The sequence below is a fragment of the Opisthorchis viverrini genome (genome assembly GCF_000715545.1).
Source record: "Opisthorchis viverrini unplaced genomic scaffold opera_v5_10, whole genome shotgun sequence".
Classification (NCBI taxonomy): domain Eukaryota; kingdom Metazoa; phylum Platyhelminthes; class Trematoda; order Opisthorchiida; family Opisthorchiidae; genus Opisthorchis; species Opisthorchis viverrini.
This window is the reverse complement of record NW_008751666.1, coordinates 827,309-847,986: the sequence shown is the minus strand read 5'-3', so window position 1 is coordinate 847,986 and position 20,678 is coordinate 827,309. Positions and strand designations below refer to the sequence as shown.

General features: G+C 42.4%; 1 protein-coding gene across 1 annotated transcript in view; it reads left to right on the top strand.

Annotated features, from left to right (window-relative positions):
• T265_00955 (hypothetical protein) overlaps window positions 1–19,685 on the top strand; it is a gene marked incomplete at both ends in the record, with an annotated part of 56,114 nt that extends 36,429 nt beyond the window's left edge. The window contains 7 exons of the mRNA XM_009164870.1: window positions 7,509–7,913; window positions 8,519–8,720; window positions 14,033–14,206; window positions 15,744–15,872; window positions 16,064–16,379; window positions 18,316–18,479; window positions 19,131–19,685. Coding sequence (XP_009163134.1) covers window positions 7,509–7,913; window positions 8,519–8,720; window positions 14,033–14,206; window positions 15,744–15,872; window positions 16,064–16,379; window positions 18,316–18,479; window positions 19,131–19,282 — 1,542 coding nt within the window. The remainder of the gene's footprint in view (window positions 1–7,508; window positions 7,914–8,518; window positions 8,721–14,032; window positions 14,207–15,743; window positions 15,873–16,063; window positions 16,380–18,315; window positions 18,480–19,130) is intronic.
• Window positions 19,686–20,678: the final 993 nt, after the last annotated feature.

Sequence of the window (20,678 nt, the reverse complement as noted above, 5' to 3'; positions counted from 1 at the left end):
GTGTATTGTAGGTACCTGGTGGGAATGGCGCATCTCACCAATCAGCAACCATGCTTTAAGCTGAACAATCCCTGTGATTTTTACTTGTAAAACTGAGTTGGACTTCATTTCACATGCGATTCCGTTTGAACTCCCTAACCGATAGGTTGTTTGACTTTGAGCAGTTGGATCAAACAGTCAATGGTTTGTCTTGGGTTTATTCTAGGGTGTCACGTTTGAAGTAACATCGTTACTTCTGTCGACGGTTAGTGATTGTTGGGCAAAAACGAACGAAAACTTTAGTGTAAAGAAACCGGCTACTGCCACTGACCGTCAGGTGTTGACCAACGTTTAGTGCCTACTAGTTAATGTACATGGCATACTGAACCTGCTTTTTGTGACCGAGTTCTTAAGAAGCTTTAGAAAAACCTATTAAAATCACATCTATCCAGGTGGTAGTTGATATCCTTCAGGTTATTTTTTGCCATACCGGTCAGTCTGTAGTTAACAAGACAAGATAATGGTGAATGAAAGCTGCTGCACATGTGATAGTACCACCGCAAGTTCAACGACAAATCTTCTAGTAAGCTACGGGTCTATCCTTGAAGGATTACTCCTGTAAAAATTTGCGGCTTTTGTGCAATGGGTAGACCAAACATATCAGTGACTACAACTATCACTGCCTTCCAGAAAACATATACTCTCCACTACGAAGAATTTTTATCATACTTTCGGATGACCATACCGTTTGCGCGTAGTTACATCAAAGGTTAGAATGTCCCATCTATTGCTTTCCGAGGAAAACTACAGGGAACAAAAGCAGCAAATTTAAAACGCAGCTGGTTGACCTAGCTGCATACTGAAATATGAAAAGCAAGCAACTAAGGATGTCCACTACATTTTTTGTCACAAATCGTGGAGTTCCCCAGTATCACCTGCTCGACAATGGTCTACTTAATGTGAACTTTAAAAAAAGGACTGTAAGTGGAAGTCTCTTTCGACAACAATTAGTAATCAAGCTCTGATCAAGGTCGAGGTTGCGTGCTTTATTGGGGTTTAAAACAACGAACCGATTGCAGTGGTGGTTGGCTTGTTCTAGTCTCCATGTAATTCAGTCGAGCAGTGCTCACTAACGCTGCTTGACATGCCTATTATGGTACGAACACAATGCCCTATGCGTAAGCATAGAAATGAGTGCACACAAGTAATCCAGAGTGAAGTGATTTAGCCTTAAGAGCTCTCACAGTAACTCAGCAGCATGGTAAATTGGTTCAGCTATGTAACACAAAGACTGTTTTCAAGCCCCCCCTAAATTGAGCTGTCTTCGACCAACAAGTTGCGATCTTGTGCATGATAATCCTAGTTAAGAAATGGTGCTTAGGGTAGTTTATTTATCTCTTCTCTTTACGATGACTTTTTTGGAGCAGACTGCAGTAAGACCTTGTCGTTTAATACCCTGGAACCGATCAATTCTCGGCCACATACGTCAGCTTTGTGATTTTCCCATGAGTTCTCTCTATATGCATTCAATTTTGTTCTAATGGATTTCGGATTCCTTTTAGCTTGAAAGCCTTAGTAATTATAAAATTTGTGACTACAGTTTATTACTGCTACCTCATCTGACAACTTTTTCTCATCACATCGCTAACAGCCTTTTGTGTATAATTAAATTTGGTTAAGATGTATGGTAGACATCGCTAACTGCAACGTCGAAGGCATCTTTCTTTTTTTGTTTCCATTTTTTGGCACTCGTCGTGAGCCCTCCAAAACATGGTGATTTCCGCCCGTGATTTCCTGCGGCTTGGTTCGCCTGTTACATCGCGGAAAATCTCCAATCAGCTTGAAGTTCAGAGAAGAATACACTCTTAGTTTGGTCGCTGGTTACCTTGGTTACTGATGCTACAAACAGTGACATCATTGATCTTCTGTTTCAAGTCCTCCTTTTGTTATCAAGACAGACTGCTCAAAATGTGTATAGTTCCTTTGTGCGGACGCTTCGTAAGATAAACAAAAAAACAAGACCGCGCTGAATAAGTTACCATTGTAAATAGACCACACATGCCGTATTTTCACGTCCATTCCAGATAAAAATAGATAGCTCATGAATAAGCTTAATCATTTTCATAGGATGAACTATTCACAAGGTTGCTCAAAGCTTTTCGACAGCCAACGACCGCTTTTACCCCTCTTGGGGCTCATCAGTCACGCATAGTCCCCGAGTTTCCTTCAACCTCCTGTTCTACTTGAACCCAGGTTGGACAGATATCCACAAATACACTCATTTGTATATTAGTTTGGTTTTCACAAGACTCAGCTGAATCTCTTCTTTGTGATATTCTTCAACTAAATGTGGTGCACCAGTCGTGGGCTGTCGAACGGTCTTCAGCAACCTTGTGAGTAGTTTCTTTTGTGAAGATATAATGCGATACCTCGAAATCTTACCAAGTGAAACATGGGGCGGCCTTTGCTCATCAGATTCACTTGAAGGATGTCATATCATCTCCCGTGAAACACGGTTGGTATGCAAATGGGCGTTTTCATAGAGAAACTCAAATATTCTACATCAGCATCGACTGAAAGTTGAGTTTTTAATGCACACACCATCCTGAAGTTAGTTACTTTCTGCAAGTTGGTTTCGTCCTTTCAGGTATTTCGAATTTTCGTACTTCATGCCGACGATAGCAAAGTATCAAACTGCTGTCGCTCCCAGTGTGACAGATTATGAACTGGCTGAAGATACGAATGCTGTAGATTCCATTCGATCACATTCTCAGCAACCCTACCTAACTAGACACAGTCCTGGACTAAGATCAGTGTAGTTACATCGGTATACGGAAATAAATTATGGTGCAAAATCTACTAATGTTGAATTTCCAGGCTTTTTCTTTGGATTGTGTGGTGTAAAATCTTATCAGTGAGCCTCTTTGTTAGGTATCTTAGCTTCACACCTTTTTTCAGACATTCGTGATCAGATGTTTGCAACTATAGAGCACCTGCAAAATGTACAGGGTAAATGTCTTGCGATGCAAGTGTATTTATGGAAGAGAAGATTCGTTAACTCAAACCTCGACCTCAAAGTTAAGGTATTTCCGTGATACATGCTGGCATTTGTCAGACATTTGGTCTGGTCTAGTCGTGCTACAATCCCTGGCACTCAGTCGAGCTCAAGCATTTTGGTTTCCCACAGTCCGTAATATCTTAAGTTTCCTAGGTCCATAGTAGTTATGAATTAACTCCATTTTCGTCATTGTAAAGGTGGTCTTGTTTTGGCTGTCGGGACATTTGGGGTGTTGGATATGAAGGTCAGAGCATAAAAGTATAGTATTATTTACTGCTGGTTTTCCGAATGTTTCCACCACACGGAATTACCAAGATCTTGACAGAATTCATTAGCGCATCTCATAATAGTTGGCCCACACGTCTTTTAACCTTACTCAAAAGGAGCCGTCCTGTAAGGCAGATAAATTCATTTGACCTGCTCTCATTGACCGGTTTTCTATGGCCACAAGCTCTAATTGGGCCTTCGTTTGACATGTGCTGTACGACTATATTGTTTCGCTGTTGTGAGAAGATCTGTTAAAGCAAACTCTATGTGGCCATGAAAATAAAAAAAAGCTGGAAAAACGAGAATGGGCTTGAAGCAATATTAGAGTTCCCGGGTTACACCCTGTCTATAGACTACATTAGTCCTTCTGCACAACGACAACTCACAGGAGAACGACTCAGATTGGGGATGGCCTTTCTCGAACAAAAGATATTTTATTGATCGCACAAGCTGATTGCAATATGCATGTTCAGGAATTGGTTGCTAACACAAGGAAGCATTGAAAATGGTAAAGTAACCCCTTAATAAGACCTAGAATAAAACGAACGCCTTAGAATGACCACAATTACCGTCCACAGAGGTTATCATCCTATAAGTTGGGATAACTACGTTAAGAAACAATTAGTTCACAAACACTTCCTAAAATAGTAACAATAGTTTTCGTTTGTATTAAAGAATTTGTGCCACCTCACTTTGAATCTTCTCATTTCATCAAATAACAGAGGTCAGAACGTATCTGCAACGAGAGAATTCACTCTGTTGATGTTTGCATACATCAACATCATCGGCAGCTCAGCGTCACTGTTTAACATTGGCGCTTTGTCACTTTACGACCAAGATTTGTTTGAAAGCCTTGCTGTAAAAAAATCATAAAAGAGGCTGGCTGATTCATCACAATTGGTACTAGATGTTTATGCCTCCAGACACTCATGCAGACAACATGGATGGAAACTATGCCGTTGACTTTGATTCAGTGCCATATCTTGCAGCACTTCCAAGCACGCACAGTATAGATCAAGGGGATCCCATCCTGGAAGGCGAGTTACACCAACAACAACCAAAATTTTATAATCTCTTCTATACCTTTATCAAAGACAAAGGTTGACCAAGTCTCTGATTTTCGTCAATCTGCGTTGGTCAAGAAAGACCACATGATGAGTCACACGCGCAATACATGACCGAACCTCACTGTTACGGCTTAACGATTATCTTCCTTTCCATTTTCATGAAGAATACAAATAAATTATTACATTCACAAACTTTAGGGTCATAACTCGACGAATAAACACGTTGAAAAGAACAGACAGGTTAACCGTGTCGAATGTGCCTTGGAAAACCAGAAGTAGCACAATTGTGAGTAGTTTATATGTATGGCACTGTTTTAGCTCACAACAAAATGTAGAGATGACAGCGCGCCTCCACTGGACCAAAATCACGCTTGCTGCTCTCTTAGCTCACTACTCCACGAACCGAGGTAAGTAGTGTCAAGAGTTTCGTTACTACTGAATTCATAACGACCCTATTGTGACTGCCACATGCCACTGTGGGCCTTTTCAAGAAAACAGTCACTATCCCCAGTTGGGATGGTTTCCTTTCCTCACTGAAGCCAAATGAATCAAACAAACGCCGACTGGCGACCTAACCTACAACGTTGGATAATGCGGGTGGGATGGTATTCGGTCCGGAATCTTGACAGCGCTTGAGATGGTTCTGCATCCATGAAGTTCAGAAGCTGTAGAAGAGTCCAGCCTTCCCATCCAGGTTACTAGTGTAGTAAAAAAGATCCAACTGAGTAGCGGCAAACAGCTATGAGTGCTGGTGATCAAAGTGCTCATTCTGGTGTTTTTCTGTAATAAAGCTGATCACACCAGCTTGATTGTTGATCGTTTTGCAGCTTTTGGAGACCGGTCAAACAGTCTCCAAATCTACAAAAGTGTTCAAAAGAAATGGACAGTCAGTACTTATCCACGCCACTGGTGACTGATAATGAACGATATGATCAAATTGAGTCTGCTAATGGCGTGCTGTTGGAGGGCACCAAAAAATAAGATAATTCCGTCGTTCCGAGACGTAATGCGACATAAAGACAGTTTGTTGTAGGCACATGATTGAGATATTCGTTCGTCGCTGTCCTTACATACTTAGCCCATTTCAGTCATCGGTACTCGAATTTCGTCCACTTGTGCCTTCAAATCCCAGCAACCATAACGGTATCCGAGTTTTGGCTCTCCATAACAAAGCACCTAAGATGTTTCGAAAGTTACTTTCAATGGTGATAGAGCCATAGTCGCTGTTACTACTGTCACTGGGTACCCACCCAGTAGAGGAACATTCCATTCGGTGACTTCAAACGCTGCTAACGCCTCCACAACCTGACACAGTGGGTTGTGGATAGCTGGATAGCCGGATACGATTAGATAGTGCTAGGGTATTTAGCTCATCTGCCATGTCTGCGTTTTTAATTGCGGTTTCTGAAATGCAGCACATATCCATGTCAAGTAGGTCCAGTGTGAGAGCATGAGCAGTCTGTTGTTCCGCTTCCTCCGGAATGCGAAAATTAAAACTGCCAGGTAGAGTGAGCGTTGAAGCTTGAAGGTAATTTTGAGATGCCTGAAGCCATCGGCACCGACTGACGTGCGGATGTTGCTACCAGAACCAATGCAAGGCCGTCAGTCCTAACTGATAAGCCTACATGGAGAAGGTTGGTAATAGGTTGAGTGGAGGGGAAGAAAAAGTATGTGAAAGAGGAAGAAGGAAAGCATCAGCTTTGGCCTGTTTTCGCTGACATGCCGAACTGTACGCACCAAGTGAAGTGACGTAACTGATTAAAACACACCGTAGCCGATGTAGCGTGAAATTACTCCTGCTGGAATCGTGCTTGTACGTGGATTGGGAAACCGAAAACTAGACAGAAGGATAACTAGCGCTGTCAACCAAAGCCTTCGATTCAAAAGCCTATCTGCGAGGCCTGGCAAGAAATGAGGTGTCCGGTGTGAAGTGCTAGTTCATTACATTTGTTTAAAAGAGCAAGTCGTCACAGGCACTGCAACCCCAACCGGTGAGCTGCATTGATCAGAATTCTAACCGTTGACATCCCAGTATACGAGGTCACACATATCGCACAGGCACTGCCAGCTAGCTCACTGGGACATGGAGGTGCACAAACCCTCACACTAGGGTATGTCTTACTTGGATGCAGCTTACTGCAGACCAAGTTGTCTGCAAACATATACCGTGCACAAACGGGCCAACAACTCCAGTATGACCTATCGGTATGATTACTGGTATGTTCTCAAAGATTGTAACTCAGATATTGTGCCCCGAGACACAAAGCGCGTAAAAGTATCCATTTTGTCATCAAATTTTATCAGCATCAACCTTTAATATATGGTTTATCTAGTTTGTTAGGACAGATAAAAGACTGTAGAAGAATGACTAAATTTAGAAAGATGGTGCCATTAAAACCCCTAATCTTTCAACTGAGTGATGACTCTATCTTTTACATGGTTGTTTGCGTCTGAATAAAATATCGCTAGGTACAAACCGGTACTGGTCTGTTCTCGATGGTGTTTTTCTCTGGTAGAGTTGTGATCACTGAGGCTTCAGGGAGCATGCAGAACTGGCCGCTTCCAAGACGTAGTTTCTAATAATGAGGTTCATCTATAGGGGGACAATTGTAGTGCCATTTGGTTCATTCTGATAGCAGCCTACAAAGGGGTGCGTCGTCAAGAGATATTCAGGTTTAGTGCTTAGTGCTGTAGTGACTTTTAGAATATTAGGTCACAACTGTGTAAGCTCACTCATCTGGCGTTAGCTGTGGCATAGTTTCTTTAATCCATTCTATCCTCGCAGCGAATAAGACAGCCCGGCTAGTGCCACTACGCTGGTATTCCCAAACCTTCGCACTACAATACGTTGAAGCCTCTTCGCAATTGATCTTTTGTCAACAGGCAGTAATTTGACATGCTGAATACTTGACAGAAGATGCTGTGTCTGCCTCTAAAGTTGGTCGTTTATTTGAAGAGTGGTTCACAACTTGCACTCCTTTTTTGATTTGGCATTCGGCGAATAGCGTTGGGCTAACGAGATAATTGTCGATAGCTGTTCAATGAAATTCTAAATATATAGGAATAAGTAACATACATTCTCAGTTTTGTCCACTTTTCAGGCACCTAACTTTTCTCTTTTTTGGAAAAATTCACAGATTTCTGAAATATTCTGTAATCTGTCCAGCAAATCCGGTGCACGTTGTAAACTCTACTGTCCTAATGGAGTGATGGATCACGTGATAGACTGCATCATCTATCGAAATACTTTGGACCCTGCCAATCAGCACTGGACTTCAACGCACGAGACAGCCTCCTATTTGGTCTACTTCAATTGGATAAGGCTATTGGCTCGCTTGACTGAGTATACTGACGCATGCCACAAACTCGATAGGGAAGTTTCTTGTCAGGCTTCACACGAATCCTTGGCACTAGAAGACAGTCTGGAATTCAACGGTATGACCTCAACGAAACTCCACTCTTTGGTTAGCAAGACGAACGACAGAATCAGGGCGTTCTGTTTGGCCCTCAAAAATATGTTCAACTGGTTCCCAGATAATGAGGTACGTTGCTATTGGCAATCTATATTCAACGAAAAGCCTTTTCTCCTATAGCTTAGTTTTCACTGAATTATGTCCAATGGTCATTTAGTCGGTTACTAGTCACTGCTTTTGGCAGTCAAAGGGCGCTGCTTTAATGTTCATATGATCCGATTTATCGGTGGAAAATGCTGTATTCAGGAGAACGTGCAGGACGACCGGGACGACAGGCGTAGAAAGAGCATCGTATGGCATTGGCTTAAATCAGTTGGATGGGACTGACAAGACAGATAGATTGTTTGGTCAGGGCAGAGTCGATACGGATAAACCGACCCGACGTTTGCAACAAAATTGACAAGCTTAGCAAAACAGTTAAACTGAAAAATCCTTCAACGAGTTTTTAAACTCCAGTAGTTGACAGATTTTTAGGGATGTCCTCGGGTGAGAAGACATTTTCCGGATTGTAAAATTTGATTGATTTTAGCTGCATTTTTGGCCGAAAAATCAGGTGCGGAATTTCCCCAATACAATTAAATTAAATAAGAACATTGGTGTGGAGCACTTTCGCGCTTTTTATTGTTAGTTGACTACTTATTACGGGGGTGTTACTACGCTTGTTTATTTTCAAGGAGTTCGTTGTTCGTCTGGCCTACCTACTGGGTAACCTTACGGCACGTTTGGAAAGTGCACGTGAGGCACTGTTCCCGGACAATGAGAGCCTGAAGAACTTTTGTAACCTGTGTTATCGGTACGCAAAATCGCTTGACTTGAATCAGCCAACAGTTCCCATCAGAACAAATTCCATCAGTACAAAAATGAATGCTTGGATCGGTAAGTGTGAACTGTTCCACTACTGCAGTTGTTTTTTAACAGTTTTCAAACAATTAGTTTCTATGGGAAGTAAACTCGCATTAGGCGCTTTGAAATATTAGCAAAATAAAACATAGATAATTTCGGCGCCCTACGGGTTATTTCTTTATCATGTTCTATCATACGAGCGTAGTTTCAAACTTCTCGTAAGTCTTATTTCTTGCTTATCGCAAACTTGAATGTGTGGTTAACACAAGAACAGGCAGAACTTCGGTTCTTCTGTGGCCGTTTAAATCAGTTTTATACGCATGCCTGGGCAGCCAGCAATCGTAAATAAGATATCAAGTATTGCTTATCGCTGAAGCAGTAATTAAATATCTTACTAAAGCCAGCTGATCTCACCCGAACGTAATTAAGCCGCAAGCTGAACAGTGTGAATTTTCCTCAATATTACGGAACTTGTGCGAGAGCGCTCTCAGCCTGTCCATAGGGACTTCAGAGGCAATGTCAATCCTACCCTACTCCCCAGTATATCCATTCACATACATTCATCTGAAAAAAATTTATTGTGAGAATTTTCACATAAGACATACAAGGAAGTTACGGTGTTTATAATCACAAAACTTTTAAGTTAAAGTGACTTTAGATAATATAATGCGTGTCCACGCCATTTATAAAAAATGTCGGTGGAACCGTGATGTATCAATACGGTTTTTTAATGGTTTGGGATTAGAACAAAGGTTTCTCGGTGTTACCCAAAGGACTTACAGCCTAGTCGCGTGCAAACTGTCGCTTCCCATTGGGGCACATATTTCTAGTCTCAATTCATATATCCACTGGACACGAGTGTGCTCGCGCATACAGCTTATGATGGGAGGCTCCACTGGTCAGTCTGCTAATCAGTAAGCATAACTCGTTACCTGGCTGGTGACAACAGATGGGCGGTGCAGACTTGGCGAGCAGTCTAGGGTACTGTCCGCATACCTAGGCCCTGCTTCTGATGGTAACAAACAATTCCAAAACAGTTCATTCCGATAGCCAATTGAATCTGCGATGAAACTCTTGTTGGTGAAACTGTGGTCTTGAAACACAAGCAAGGTAGCATTTATTCAAATACCTCCATATGCTCATGTACGACTAAATCTCAACGTCACTTTTTCTCCCGGCAGATAACATTTTACCAGTCACTGAAATAAAACGCTAAGCTGATTTTCAGTCAGCGTTCCAGCTCAATATGAGATCTAATGGGATAATGCTAACCCACATTAGATTTTTCCATATTTGATTAAATGCAACAACACATTGTTGTACGCACCAAGTATGATGGATTTACTGAACGGAGTACGCCATGAGTTACTTGATTCAGACGCTTCACATTTTACTGCAGACATTTTGCTTATACCTGTCTTGTTTCACAAGTTTCGCGCCTACAAAGATCACCTCCCTATTTGTGTTGTTTGCGAATCGCTATCCTTAATTGTATTGTCGTAAACGCGGTATTAGGGGAAGTGCATGACTGTTATGGTCGACTCAGGCAAGCCGGCAGTCAGCCGTGAAGTTCCCTGTTCCTGAAGTCTCATGAAAGTTACCTGGACATCCAAACGTGAAAAAGGTATCGGATGTTATGCTTCTTTGCCTATTTATAGCTACAACAGTACGTTTTCATCAGATTTTAGTTACAACTCATCACTTATCACCCGTCAGTATCCCGTACCCAGTATGAACGTGAAAATCTACCTACTGAGAAGCAAGCGAAGGCTTAGTGGATATGATAACGTTGATGGTTGAGTCTATTATAAAAGTTATGGTTGGATATGTCATAATATGTGCACAAACTAGTGCATCATTACATTTTCTGAGATCCATTTGTTATCTCCCACCTCAGACACAGTCACGCTTTGTCAATGTTATTTACCCAGAGAGACTGGTGAATCATCTCATCCATTGTTTGCACTTACCAACCTGCGCGTTATAACAAAACCGTTTCAAACTAACCATAATAATAATTAGAATTTTGAAACGATACATACTTACGTTTAATCCACTGTGTCAGTTTTCGTAAGCACTGGCCTTATTTCAGGACCAGTTGCAAAATATAGGCCAGTCAACTACGTCTATTCTGAGACCTTTTACAGACAAATGAGTTGAACCAGAGAAAGTTTAACCCTAGTTGACTAACCATGCATGAGAAATATGCCCTTGTCGTTGAGAGGTACTTGTACCATACCCATATTTCAGGTGGAGTAGAATAAATAACATACAAACTGAGCGAATTCCGACCGAACGAGGGCAGCTCGCCTACTGACTCCCTTGGTGAGGTACTATGTGCAGTTCGGTTACCGCAAAGTGCAGATACCCTGTCTACTAGGGATTGCTTTTCATGTAGAGCCAGACAACGCTGATCAGCACTACCGGCTCCTTCCATTGCTTGATATGTTATTCATGCCGACTACTGCCAAGTGAAGCAGGCTCTAACCATGTAGATACCGCTCAGCCAACTGCCATGTCTACACAGTTTGTTTGATCTGACTATGACTTTATTCCGATGCGTTCCATACTCTTGTCAAAAAAGTTTTCAGAACATCAACAAGATTTTACAAAAAACAAAACTTTTCAGACGACTGGCAATGTCACTCAGTGTTACCAAAATTATTCTCAAAATCAAAATCTCAAACCGGCTGCCCGAATGCGGTTAGAAAGCAACATGGTTGGTCGGAAGCAGGATCCTTGATCATCAAGCAACAGGTCTGAGCGAGTTCACTCAGAAGGCACGTAGCCAGAAGGCACATAACCAATCATGTTCCACACCACTGTACGCTTTTCCGCATGTGCCAATTGCATCATTAGGGCATTCGAACGCACAGAGGAGGATAAAATCCGCACATCCGCCTACCATACCATATACCGTATCTATGTATCCATGGTGGGTCTGTTCAATGGCCCTAACGAGATTATTTGGCAGAGATTCGCCGGTGCATCACCGCGTCACTTCAGAAAAGAGGGAACCTGTCAGCTATGGCGCAAACAAACCGCGTCAACACCCACACCGCCTTTTCTGTGGCTCGAAGTATACTAAATGGTCCGGAAGGCACAGCTCGGTCCAGGGAACAAAAAGTTTGAGACACTGGGCTGGATAACTGATAGCTAAGCTTAATGTAGAGAAAATCCGAACTGACGTATACTCAGAGTTCAATCATCTTATAACGACGAACTTAGTCCTCATTTTCGAAGGAAGAAATAGTTCATGGACAAAAGGTTTCCACCAGTTTTGTATCGAAAACCTATCGACAACTCCCATCAGAGTGCAACGGACAGATAGTGAATAAGGTTGGCAAGACAAGCCATCCTCCACACTGAAATACTAATTCTTCTGCTCTAAACCTAATCAAAGTTCCTGGGACCACAAAGTGTTGGAACGCGACGACGCGGCTGGCCAGGGGGGTGCTGTCAAACCGGTGAGCCGAGGACGGTGAATGTGGCATGGTTACATTGGAAGGCTTCATCGCTCGAAGAGCTCGTCAACGCGTAATCAAATGATGCGGATTCTGTGACTGAAGGATTAGTGGTGCTATATACCGCCTAAGTGAGAGTTTAGGACATTGCGGATCAGTCACTCGTTTCCGAACGGCTTAGTCTACAAACTAATAGCCAGAAGTTTCGAATTCATATCTGCCCAGAGCATCTTTAGATGAGCAACGATGTTTGTTTTAAATGAGGATGAAACAACCATGACGTTTCCTGGCTTCCCAGTACTGATTAAATTAACTTACAGGATGAAATCTCTATTGGAAACTAGACCCGCTTAGACGTAGCCCTGAAGAACGTTCCGTGAGTCATAAGTTCATCAGCCGAAGTAATCTGATTTGTGCAAACTGGCAAAACTGAGTCAGACCTGATATTATGCATATCACATATCCATAGATTAGTGCCACAAAATCAGATTTTGAGGTGTCTTGAAAAATGGGTGACTGTCTTGAAATAAGAGTTTAATGAAAAGACCACCAACTGATCAGATATTTTAGGACTTACGTGCCGAGGGTCAGTTTGTGTCTTTCTCACGAAAGGGTATGCGAAAAACAGCTGTGTTTCTCATCATGCATCTACCCATCACTCATCAGCTATCTATTTTTAACACATCTTGGTAACATGGAATACTATTTCGTATCTTTTTCCCTAGTAGGTTTCCGAAAACGAAGGCTTTCATCTGGAACCAGGGGGGTGTATAGCCATGAAGATGCCATGATTTTGTTTCCTTAATCGCGATTTTTAGTCGTCTGTTATCAAGACTTACATGGGACTTTGCTATGCTTTATTTGGGTGAACTTAAAAGTTCCAAGTGCCATGTTTTATAGGAGTTCCGGTTTTCTCCAACTGAGTTAACGAGATTCGCAATACGGTAAGGAAACCAAGGAGTTTATCTGATGCAAGTCAAACTTTGATAAGCTAGACATTTACCCCATCAGTTCAGTTTCTTCCACCGAAATTTATTTTTAAAATATTTACTCTTCTTTTGTTGCTTATCGGTTTGCGCCATAGGAAATATTATAATCCTTAGGCCAAACAACACTTGAATATTACTCTAAAGATGCACACCATTGGCGTACTGTTACCCTTGAGATTAAAATATACTCGTCCGAGTTGCTTTACGGTTCATATGGCAATAAGATACCAGAAGAGTTCATTTATCAGGTGAATTCTGAAAATACTGCTACATGTTCTCAGAAAAAGGGCTCCAAGTAAAAAGCTATGTGGCCTACATCTGCTCAGCAAAATCAAACCCACTTGGTAATTTGCGTTTTGCATGTAATTTCTCTTAGAAATTATACCAGCCCTCGACCTCTCATTGGATAACAAGTTATGACCCGAGTCATTTGAGTTTGTATTCCAGTGTGCTTCACCGGCAGCAATATCATCAGTGGTGTATAAGCTGCGTGTCTGACTCGAACGTCAGACGTTTCAGCCTTAGTCAGAACTGTGTACTCCATGGGGAGATTGTCTGAGACAATCACATAAGATCTAGCCGCTAGCCTAAGCTCTTCAAAACTGGGAGCCCATTTTTTGACATGAAAGGATTTCGGATCCAGAAATTCCATCTGCCCACTTTCGGTTATAATTAACAATGAGACAATTACTACAGGACGGATGCTTAATCTATACAATTAGCTAGGGTGATACGCAGACTAGGTTTAACTAGCAAACTGCAATTTCCAAAACGGAATTTCACTGCGTAATGTGAGCTTGGGGTCCAATTCTGTTAATGAGTTTCTGAACGGCTAATCGTTGAGTCTCAAATTTTTCTGTCAATGTTTTCATTTTCGCCACAAAACATTTAGAGTCAAAAGCTCCGAATCAGCGACACACGAACGTACAAGCTGGCACAGACGACAAAAACTCGGATGTTTTGGATAAGCTTGTGCGGATACTGGCCAACGCTGCGATTGGCGATGCGGTTGGGAGGCTGGCAGTTACCGGTTCGGATTGTTTGAATCTTTTTCTGACTGTTATTGGTAAGTGCACTAAGATCTCGGAAGAACACATCCTAGCACATCACCAACAAACTGGTTGAAGGGATTCTCACTGTATTTCTAAAAGCTGATTTGACATTTACTAGGGAGTTAACCAGTTTTTTAATTAGTTAGTCTTAACAGCTACATTTCCATGTCTTCTGCGAGAAGGAGGATAGAGGTGAACCTTGTCTGTTGATGGTGACCAACCCTAACTTATCAAGCGGAAAATAAGTTAAAAAAAACATTCCGCGGAGAAAGACCACGTCAAGCATAGGATATATTGGCCACTGACCCTTGATCAGTAGTGCAAACAGTGGCATCGTTCGTCCGTAATAAGGTTCGGATTTCTCACCACTTTCTGGAGTAACTAAAATACTCACTAGTTGTTGTGAGTTGTTGCTCACAATCAAGTTTGCTTTCCTGAACTTAAGCAAGACGCAACAAAACCCCGTATTCGCCCCCTACTTTAAGCGAAGGCAGTCTGTAACAAAGGGCTTGGTATTCAGGTCCTCTGATATAAAACTGATCTTTACTCAATTTTGGAAAGTCTCAGACGACGTATATGTTCAGATAGTCTCTGTCTCTCTGAACGAAAGACCGCTCGAATCCATTTTTCAAACTTTTGCGTTTTGGTAGACAACGTAACCCGGACAAAGTTGAGTCACATTCTTAGGTGGACCAACCACACAAAAATGAAAAATTCATTCATAAGTTTGTGGAATTGGTTGGATGCGTGTTCAGATAACTCTCTCGCGAGCACTTCTTCGAAATTTGTGTACAGTTGTTACTGTTAGTCCACACCAAAGAGCGGGGGCTGGCGAGTTCGAAATTTGACATTATTAAGTCGGGATTAGAATTCACGCCATCTGATGTTCAAGTCAAACACGTTGCTGCTACTTCCTCAGCTCATGCTGGATGTATCTGGAGCCAGCAGTCTACTGAGATCACAGCTTGTCAAGTAAATCAAGATAGATTGCTAATTTTCTAGTCTCTCTAAGAATAAACTAGACGATAGTCTTGACAAAAATGGCGACTCTGATGCATTGTTATGGCTAGCGAGGTGCTCCGACAATCTAATTTCTGCCTAACCGCTCGCAGCTGAGTGTGGCTACAACTAATCCCATAAAGGACGCTTGAATTTTATGTTTCAATCAACCTTAATAAATGGATTTCCCACGTTGACAGTCAGTTATTCAGTATGAATTGATGAGGTTTTATATGACAAGCTGTGAATTTAGCCTTCAACATTCCCTCAAGCACTCACGTTAATTTGAGGAGGACCGATGGAATGGGCGGTTTTTGCTAATGTTGTGGATGGGAATGGTATGACAATCTTTCTTCGTCACTTTTGCATTTATCTTCAGGTAGTTGTTTCCTCACACTCCATTAATTCCGTCTATTTTATTTTCGGAACACGACTGGGAGTTTAGGGATTCCTGTGCTACATTAGGCCGAATCTTTTCTCTTTTTGACCGGGATAGTTGCATCCTCTAAGATTTCATACATTCTGAACAAAGCCCTACTCTCCATTGTTTAGTGAACGAATTCTCTCGTGGTCCAACGGAATCGCTTCTCAATTGTTTGGCAGGGCTGAACAATATCACTTACTACATCAATGCAGATAGTGAACCCGAACTGGTTGCAAGGCAGTTCGATATCGCAGAAGGTAAGAATATCTCGTATAACCTGATTTTTTGTCCGCCCTTCTCTCCGATCACCATACATTCAATATCGTGACTATAGATTAGATCTGAATCTGACAAGCAATAGGTTTTCCTATATGGAAGGGTTTGGTCTCCCACATTGTGAACTGCTTTAGTGGTTATGTTCATTGTGGTTTGTATCTCATCTTTCCAGTGTTACTGCGCGCACTCGCGAGCCCCGACACACATCCAGAAGTTGTGTTAGGCTGTATCCGCATCCTCGGCAACTTGACCCGACAACGAAACCTACGACTTTGGCTCGTAGAGTCTGGTGGTTCAGTGCTGCTTAAGTCTAAAAATGAAACACACACCAGAGAAACGGGTGCCCGTGATGCTATTTTGCAGCTTCTCATTGAAAATTTGGATTCAGCGCAACCTGAACTGGTATACAGTACTTTGGGTGTGTTGATTAATATGATGGCCGATATAGATCAGCGGTCCAGTTTCCGACAACTTGGCGGACTAGCAAGGTAAGCAGATACCCTCAGTTCTCTTCCGTTGGTTAACTCACCTATTTGTCACGTGGATCGTTTATATTTGTCTGCACCTTAGAGTCTTCATGAAGACCACTGAAGCTTAAGACCGTTTGCCGTCCATGAATATACCGGCGGTGATGTCAATGTGCCGATAAATGTGATGAAAAAGGTACACTATAGAAGGAAGAAACACAAACGCTAGGTCAGCGCCGAAACCTATATACTGATTTTTGTAATTTGAGGTGAAGTTGAACGTTGAACCGCCCGTTCACAGCTGCCTTCGTCTGTTACAGCCAAAGGTATCAGCATGTTTGAACTACATTTATGCAAGAGTTGTCTGAAGTTTGGCAATCGAACATGTCTATGGTGTCGGTTCGAACCCATTAAGTGAATGTCGGACTGATCAACCCAACCACAACTACGTAAGTGAAAGATGCGAACGAAACAACTCTTCATCAGGTTTCAATGTGGTATCCGTGTACGTGCGCGCGACTGTAACCAAGACAGAGTTAGGATAGCGAGAACAGGATGCATTCGCTGACCCGGAAGAGATGAAATTCCCAACGATAATATGGAGCTCGTTCATGGTACTTGCAATGCATACACCACGAGCAAAATCCCTTACAAGGACCATTGTCGTCCGATCCGTGTAAACAGGCTGAACTCGGGTACGCGACTTGTGATGTAACACCAGGTTATGCTGTCATACTGAGTTTTGATTTTGCACTTCGTAAAACATGACATTTGTTTTTCAAACCTATTGAGCTTAGGCAGTAGTTGGATGCGAATGCTCAAAATGCTCATTCCAGAATATGAACGAACATGAGTGCATTCCATGACCTATTTTCGGGCAGATCTACAGTAGAACGACCTAAACAGTGATCCTTCAGTACTTACAAATTCACATCACGGAGTAAATTTAGTCTGGCCGTCAAATTCCGTGCTAACGTATTCTNTCCGATCCGTGAAAACAGGCTGAACTCGGGTACGCGACTTGTGATGTAACACCAGGTTATGCTGTCATACTGAGTTTTGATTTTGCACTTCGTAAAACATGACATTTGTTTTTCAAACCTATTGAGCTTAGGCAGTAGTTGGATGCGAATGCTCAAAATGCTCATTCCAGAATATGAACGAACATGAGTGCATTCCATGACCTATTTTCGGGCAGATCTACAGTAGAACGACCTAAACAGTGATCCTTCAGTACTTACAAATTCACATCACGGAGTAAATTTAGTCTGGCCGTCAAATTCCGTGCTAACGTATTCTTGTTGTACTCTATGGAATAAACCGAACAAGGGTTTCAGATGAGCCCAGCACATTCAAGTAAAGGAAGAAGCAAGGGTAGACCTCTAAGCAGCCGGAGTTTACACTAAACAACTTACATTGAAAGCTTCCGTGAGAGTGCGTCACTTCCTATCGGCCGACTCGATTTATTGGATTTAGTCTTCTTAACTCTTCGTGTTGCAACTTGAGTCCTTCCAGTATTTTTAATCATTACTTGACAGTTACAGACCATCAGAAGCTTTTGGTCCATTATTGTTGAGTTGTTTCAACGTGTTCACTCTTTGACCAGTTTCCCACTGCTGTCATTATTAGTCGAGAGTTTGAGCTGTCACAAGCTCGATTTCGATTTCTCAACAGTATGGGTTGACCTCGTAGCACAACAGAGCATGGGTCATATGAGCTCAACAGAAACAGCATCTTTATCCAAGGACGCCACCTGATCGTCAGCTAACTTACGTAACACATGACAAGTTACAATGTCATTTGGTGGTAGTCAGGCTGAAAGAACTTTCTGGTCCGGCGAACCAAGTCCTGTGAGCAGTATTCAGCAACAAAATTAAAGTTAAATTGCTGGGGATATTATATGGTTCTACATGCACTTCCTACAAGTATTCAGGATCCATTGTTCTGGTTTATTCAGGCTGGTTGCTGCCCTTCGGGACTTTGCGGGTCATGACTGGCAACTAGCGGGCTTGGCTTGCAAAACGCTGTGGAACTATACGGAATCCCCAACCCAACCTATTTCTGAATTGATTGACGTTGGGACGATGCAGGAACTCTACCACCTCCTAACGGAGTTCACTGGTAAGTACCAATGTCAACTGTCCCTTGCTGAAAGCGTCCAGCTAAATGGATAGATACTCTTGAGGCACCTAATCAGAAATGGAGTACCTTTAAAAGGACAATTCCTAAAATTCTTTGGTCTTCCGCAGCATTTACTAGTTGCATAAACAGAAAGTAACCCCAAGAGGACTTGACGATTTTGAAGTGCCATTACCAGTGACGTTAAAAAAAATCCAACCTAAACTTGACAGATTAAACTAATTTTCCGAGACAACCACGGAATACCACTATTGTTACTTTCGATAAGAATAAATCTTGGTAAAGTGAGACAGAAATTCGCCTAAGTATTTATCCAATTCTACTGTCTCCGCCGTTAAGACAAGCAGGTTGGCCAATAAGTTAATTGTGTGAGCCACTTGACTTGCGAGCTTGTGTTCCTTCAGTTGCATTTTACTAATTACAGAGCTGTATGGCCATACTACCCGCTGTTACCCTCGACAGTGCGTAAGCAAAAATTTTCACCTGAGAAGCGAAATAGGTCGCACACATTACGAGGGACACCGCATTCCAACCCACCAGATCCCTCGTCGCAATTTTTGTCCCAGTGCTGCCGAAAACAGGAAGTTACGAAAAATTCAACCCAATGTACTAAATTTTGTCCTTGTGTTTCAGATGAAATTGTGGTTTCCCGTATTCATCAGAGTTTTCTACTCGACGATCCTACAGCCGAACCGGACAGTGTCGAAATTTGGCACGCAGCTTGGTCAAGCGAATTTCTACCGGTCGCAAATGAGTTAGCTGACCGGCTAATCCAGCAGTGCTAATAGCCACTCAAAACTCGAACTACGAGCGTGATGCCCAAACATCCAAACAGACATCACCTGTATTTTAGAGCATTCTTCATCCAGATCCAGTCGTACTCATAACATCAGACCTTGTGATAGTAGATGCATGCAATTTCCGAAACTTCAGACCACTTACTGCCTCTTTATCACCCAGATAACTATTTGTTATTCATCAGTTTGTTTGCAATTGGACTCGCCTGCAGCCTTCAGAATAATTGCAGTTTCATTCCTATGCCTCTCATCAGCCTTGAAAAGTGGAAGTTATCAAAACCTTCAGTCACCTAGGACCGCCATTTTCACTCACCCAAACTCCCGCGGATGCAAATGGTATGTGCACCCAGACGTGTCAATTGTATGCTACAATGAATCAGCCAAATCCGCAATATACCCCCGTCAACCTGAACTAATAGACAAATTTCGTCGGAATTAAAAAAAACATGGTCCAGACGAGTTGCATCAGTCAAGATTACTATAAGTGTTCGTTGATCTCCTGAGCGTGAAAAAGGATTCCACACCATCCACCCTAGAGAGGCACCTTTAAGAAGAAACCCTCATCGAACCCGAATTAATAGAACCACAAACCATTTTTTTACTCATTCTATAAATAACCAGACCTAAAAATAATCCTTTGATGGCCCAAACTAGTTCCAGCTTTCGAAAGCTTGAATACCGGTCCAGCTGAACGCTGCGGTCACCCTTTATAGTGAAAACCATATAGTAGGTGCGACCAATACAAACCAAACCTACGCTGTCAGACGTAGAAGTTGAGCGCTTTACCCACAAGTACAGGTGGTCGCTGGAGGTTAGCTAAATTCTGGGGACCACAGCCAACTGGCGAGGTCTAAACAATGCGCAAACTGTCGCTGGCTTCGAGCAATCGCCCCATGCGACAAAAGGCCCTGGGATTAAACCCAATCGTTTTCCCGACGCAACCATGGTTGGTGACCTGGCTCTACATTTTTTTCTCTATCCCAACAGCCGTATTGAGACGAGGACCTCACAGGAAACGTCTGGTGTGCGCCACTTATGGTGGGGTACCAGAACAGAAAGCTCGACGAGTACAGAAATTGAAGGACGAGACCCAAATAACAAGTTTTCAACTCCATAAGCAGTCCTGCCAAAGCTCAGTTCAATCGCTTAGTAATTGAGCGCATGCCTAATGTACGTTGCTTCAACTGCTACAATTTCGTCCGCCGAAGTGAGGGAATAGGAAAGGGATATGCATGCACTGGTGACATTTGCTCGACCAGTTAGGTGCCCTACCGATTTCGCCAAGTGCGAAAATGACGGAGTTAATGCCATAACACCAGGTTTCGGGACTGAACTATGTTCAGTAATCACTGACAGAATCACCGTTGAGAATTTTGGCGGAGCC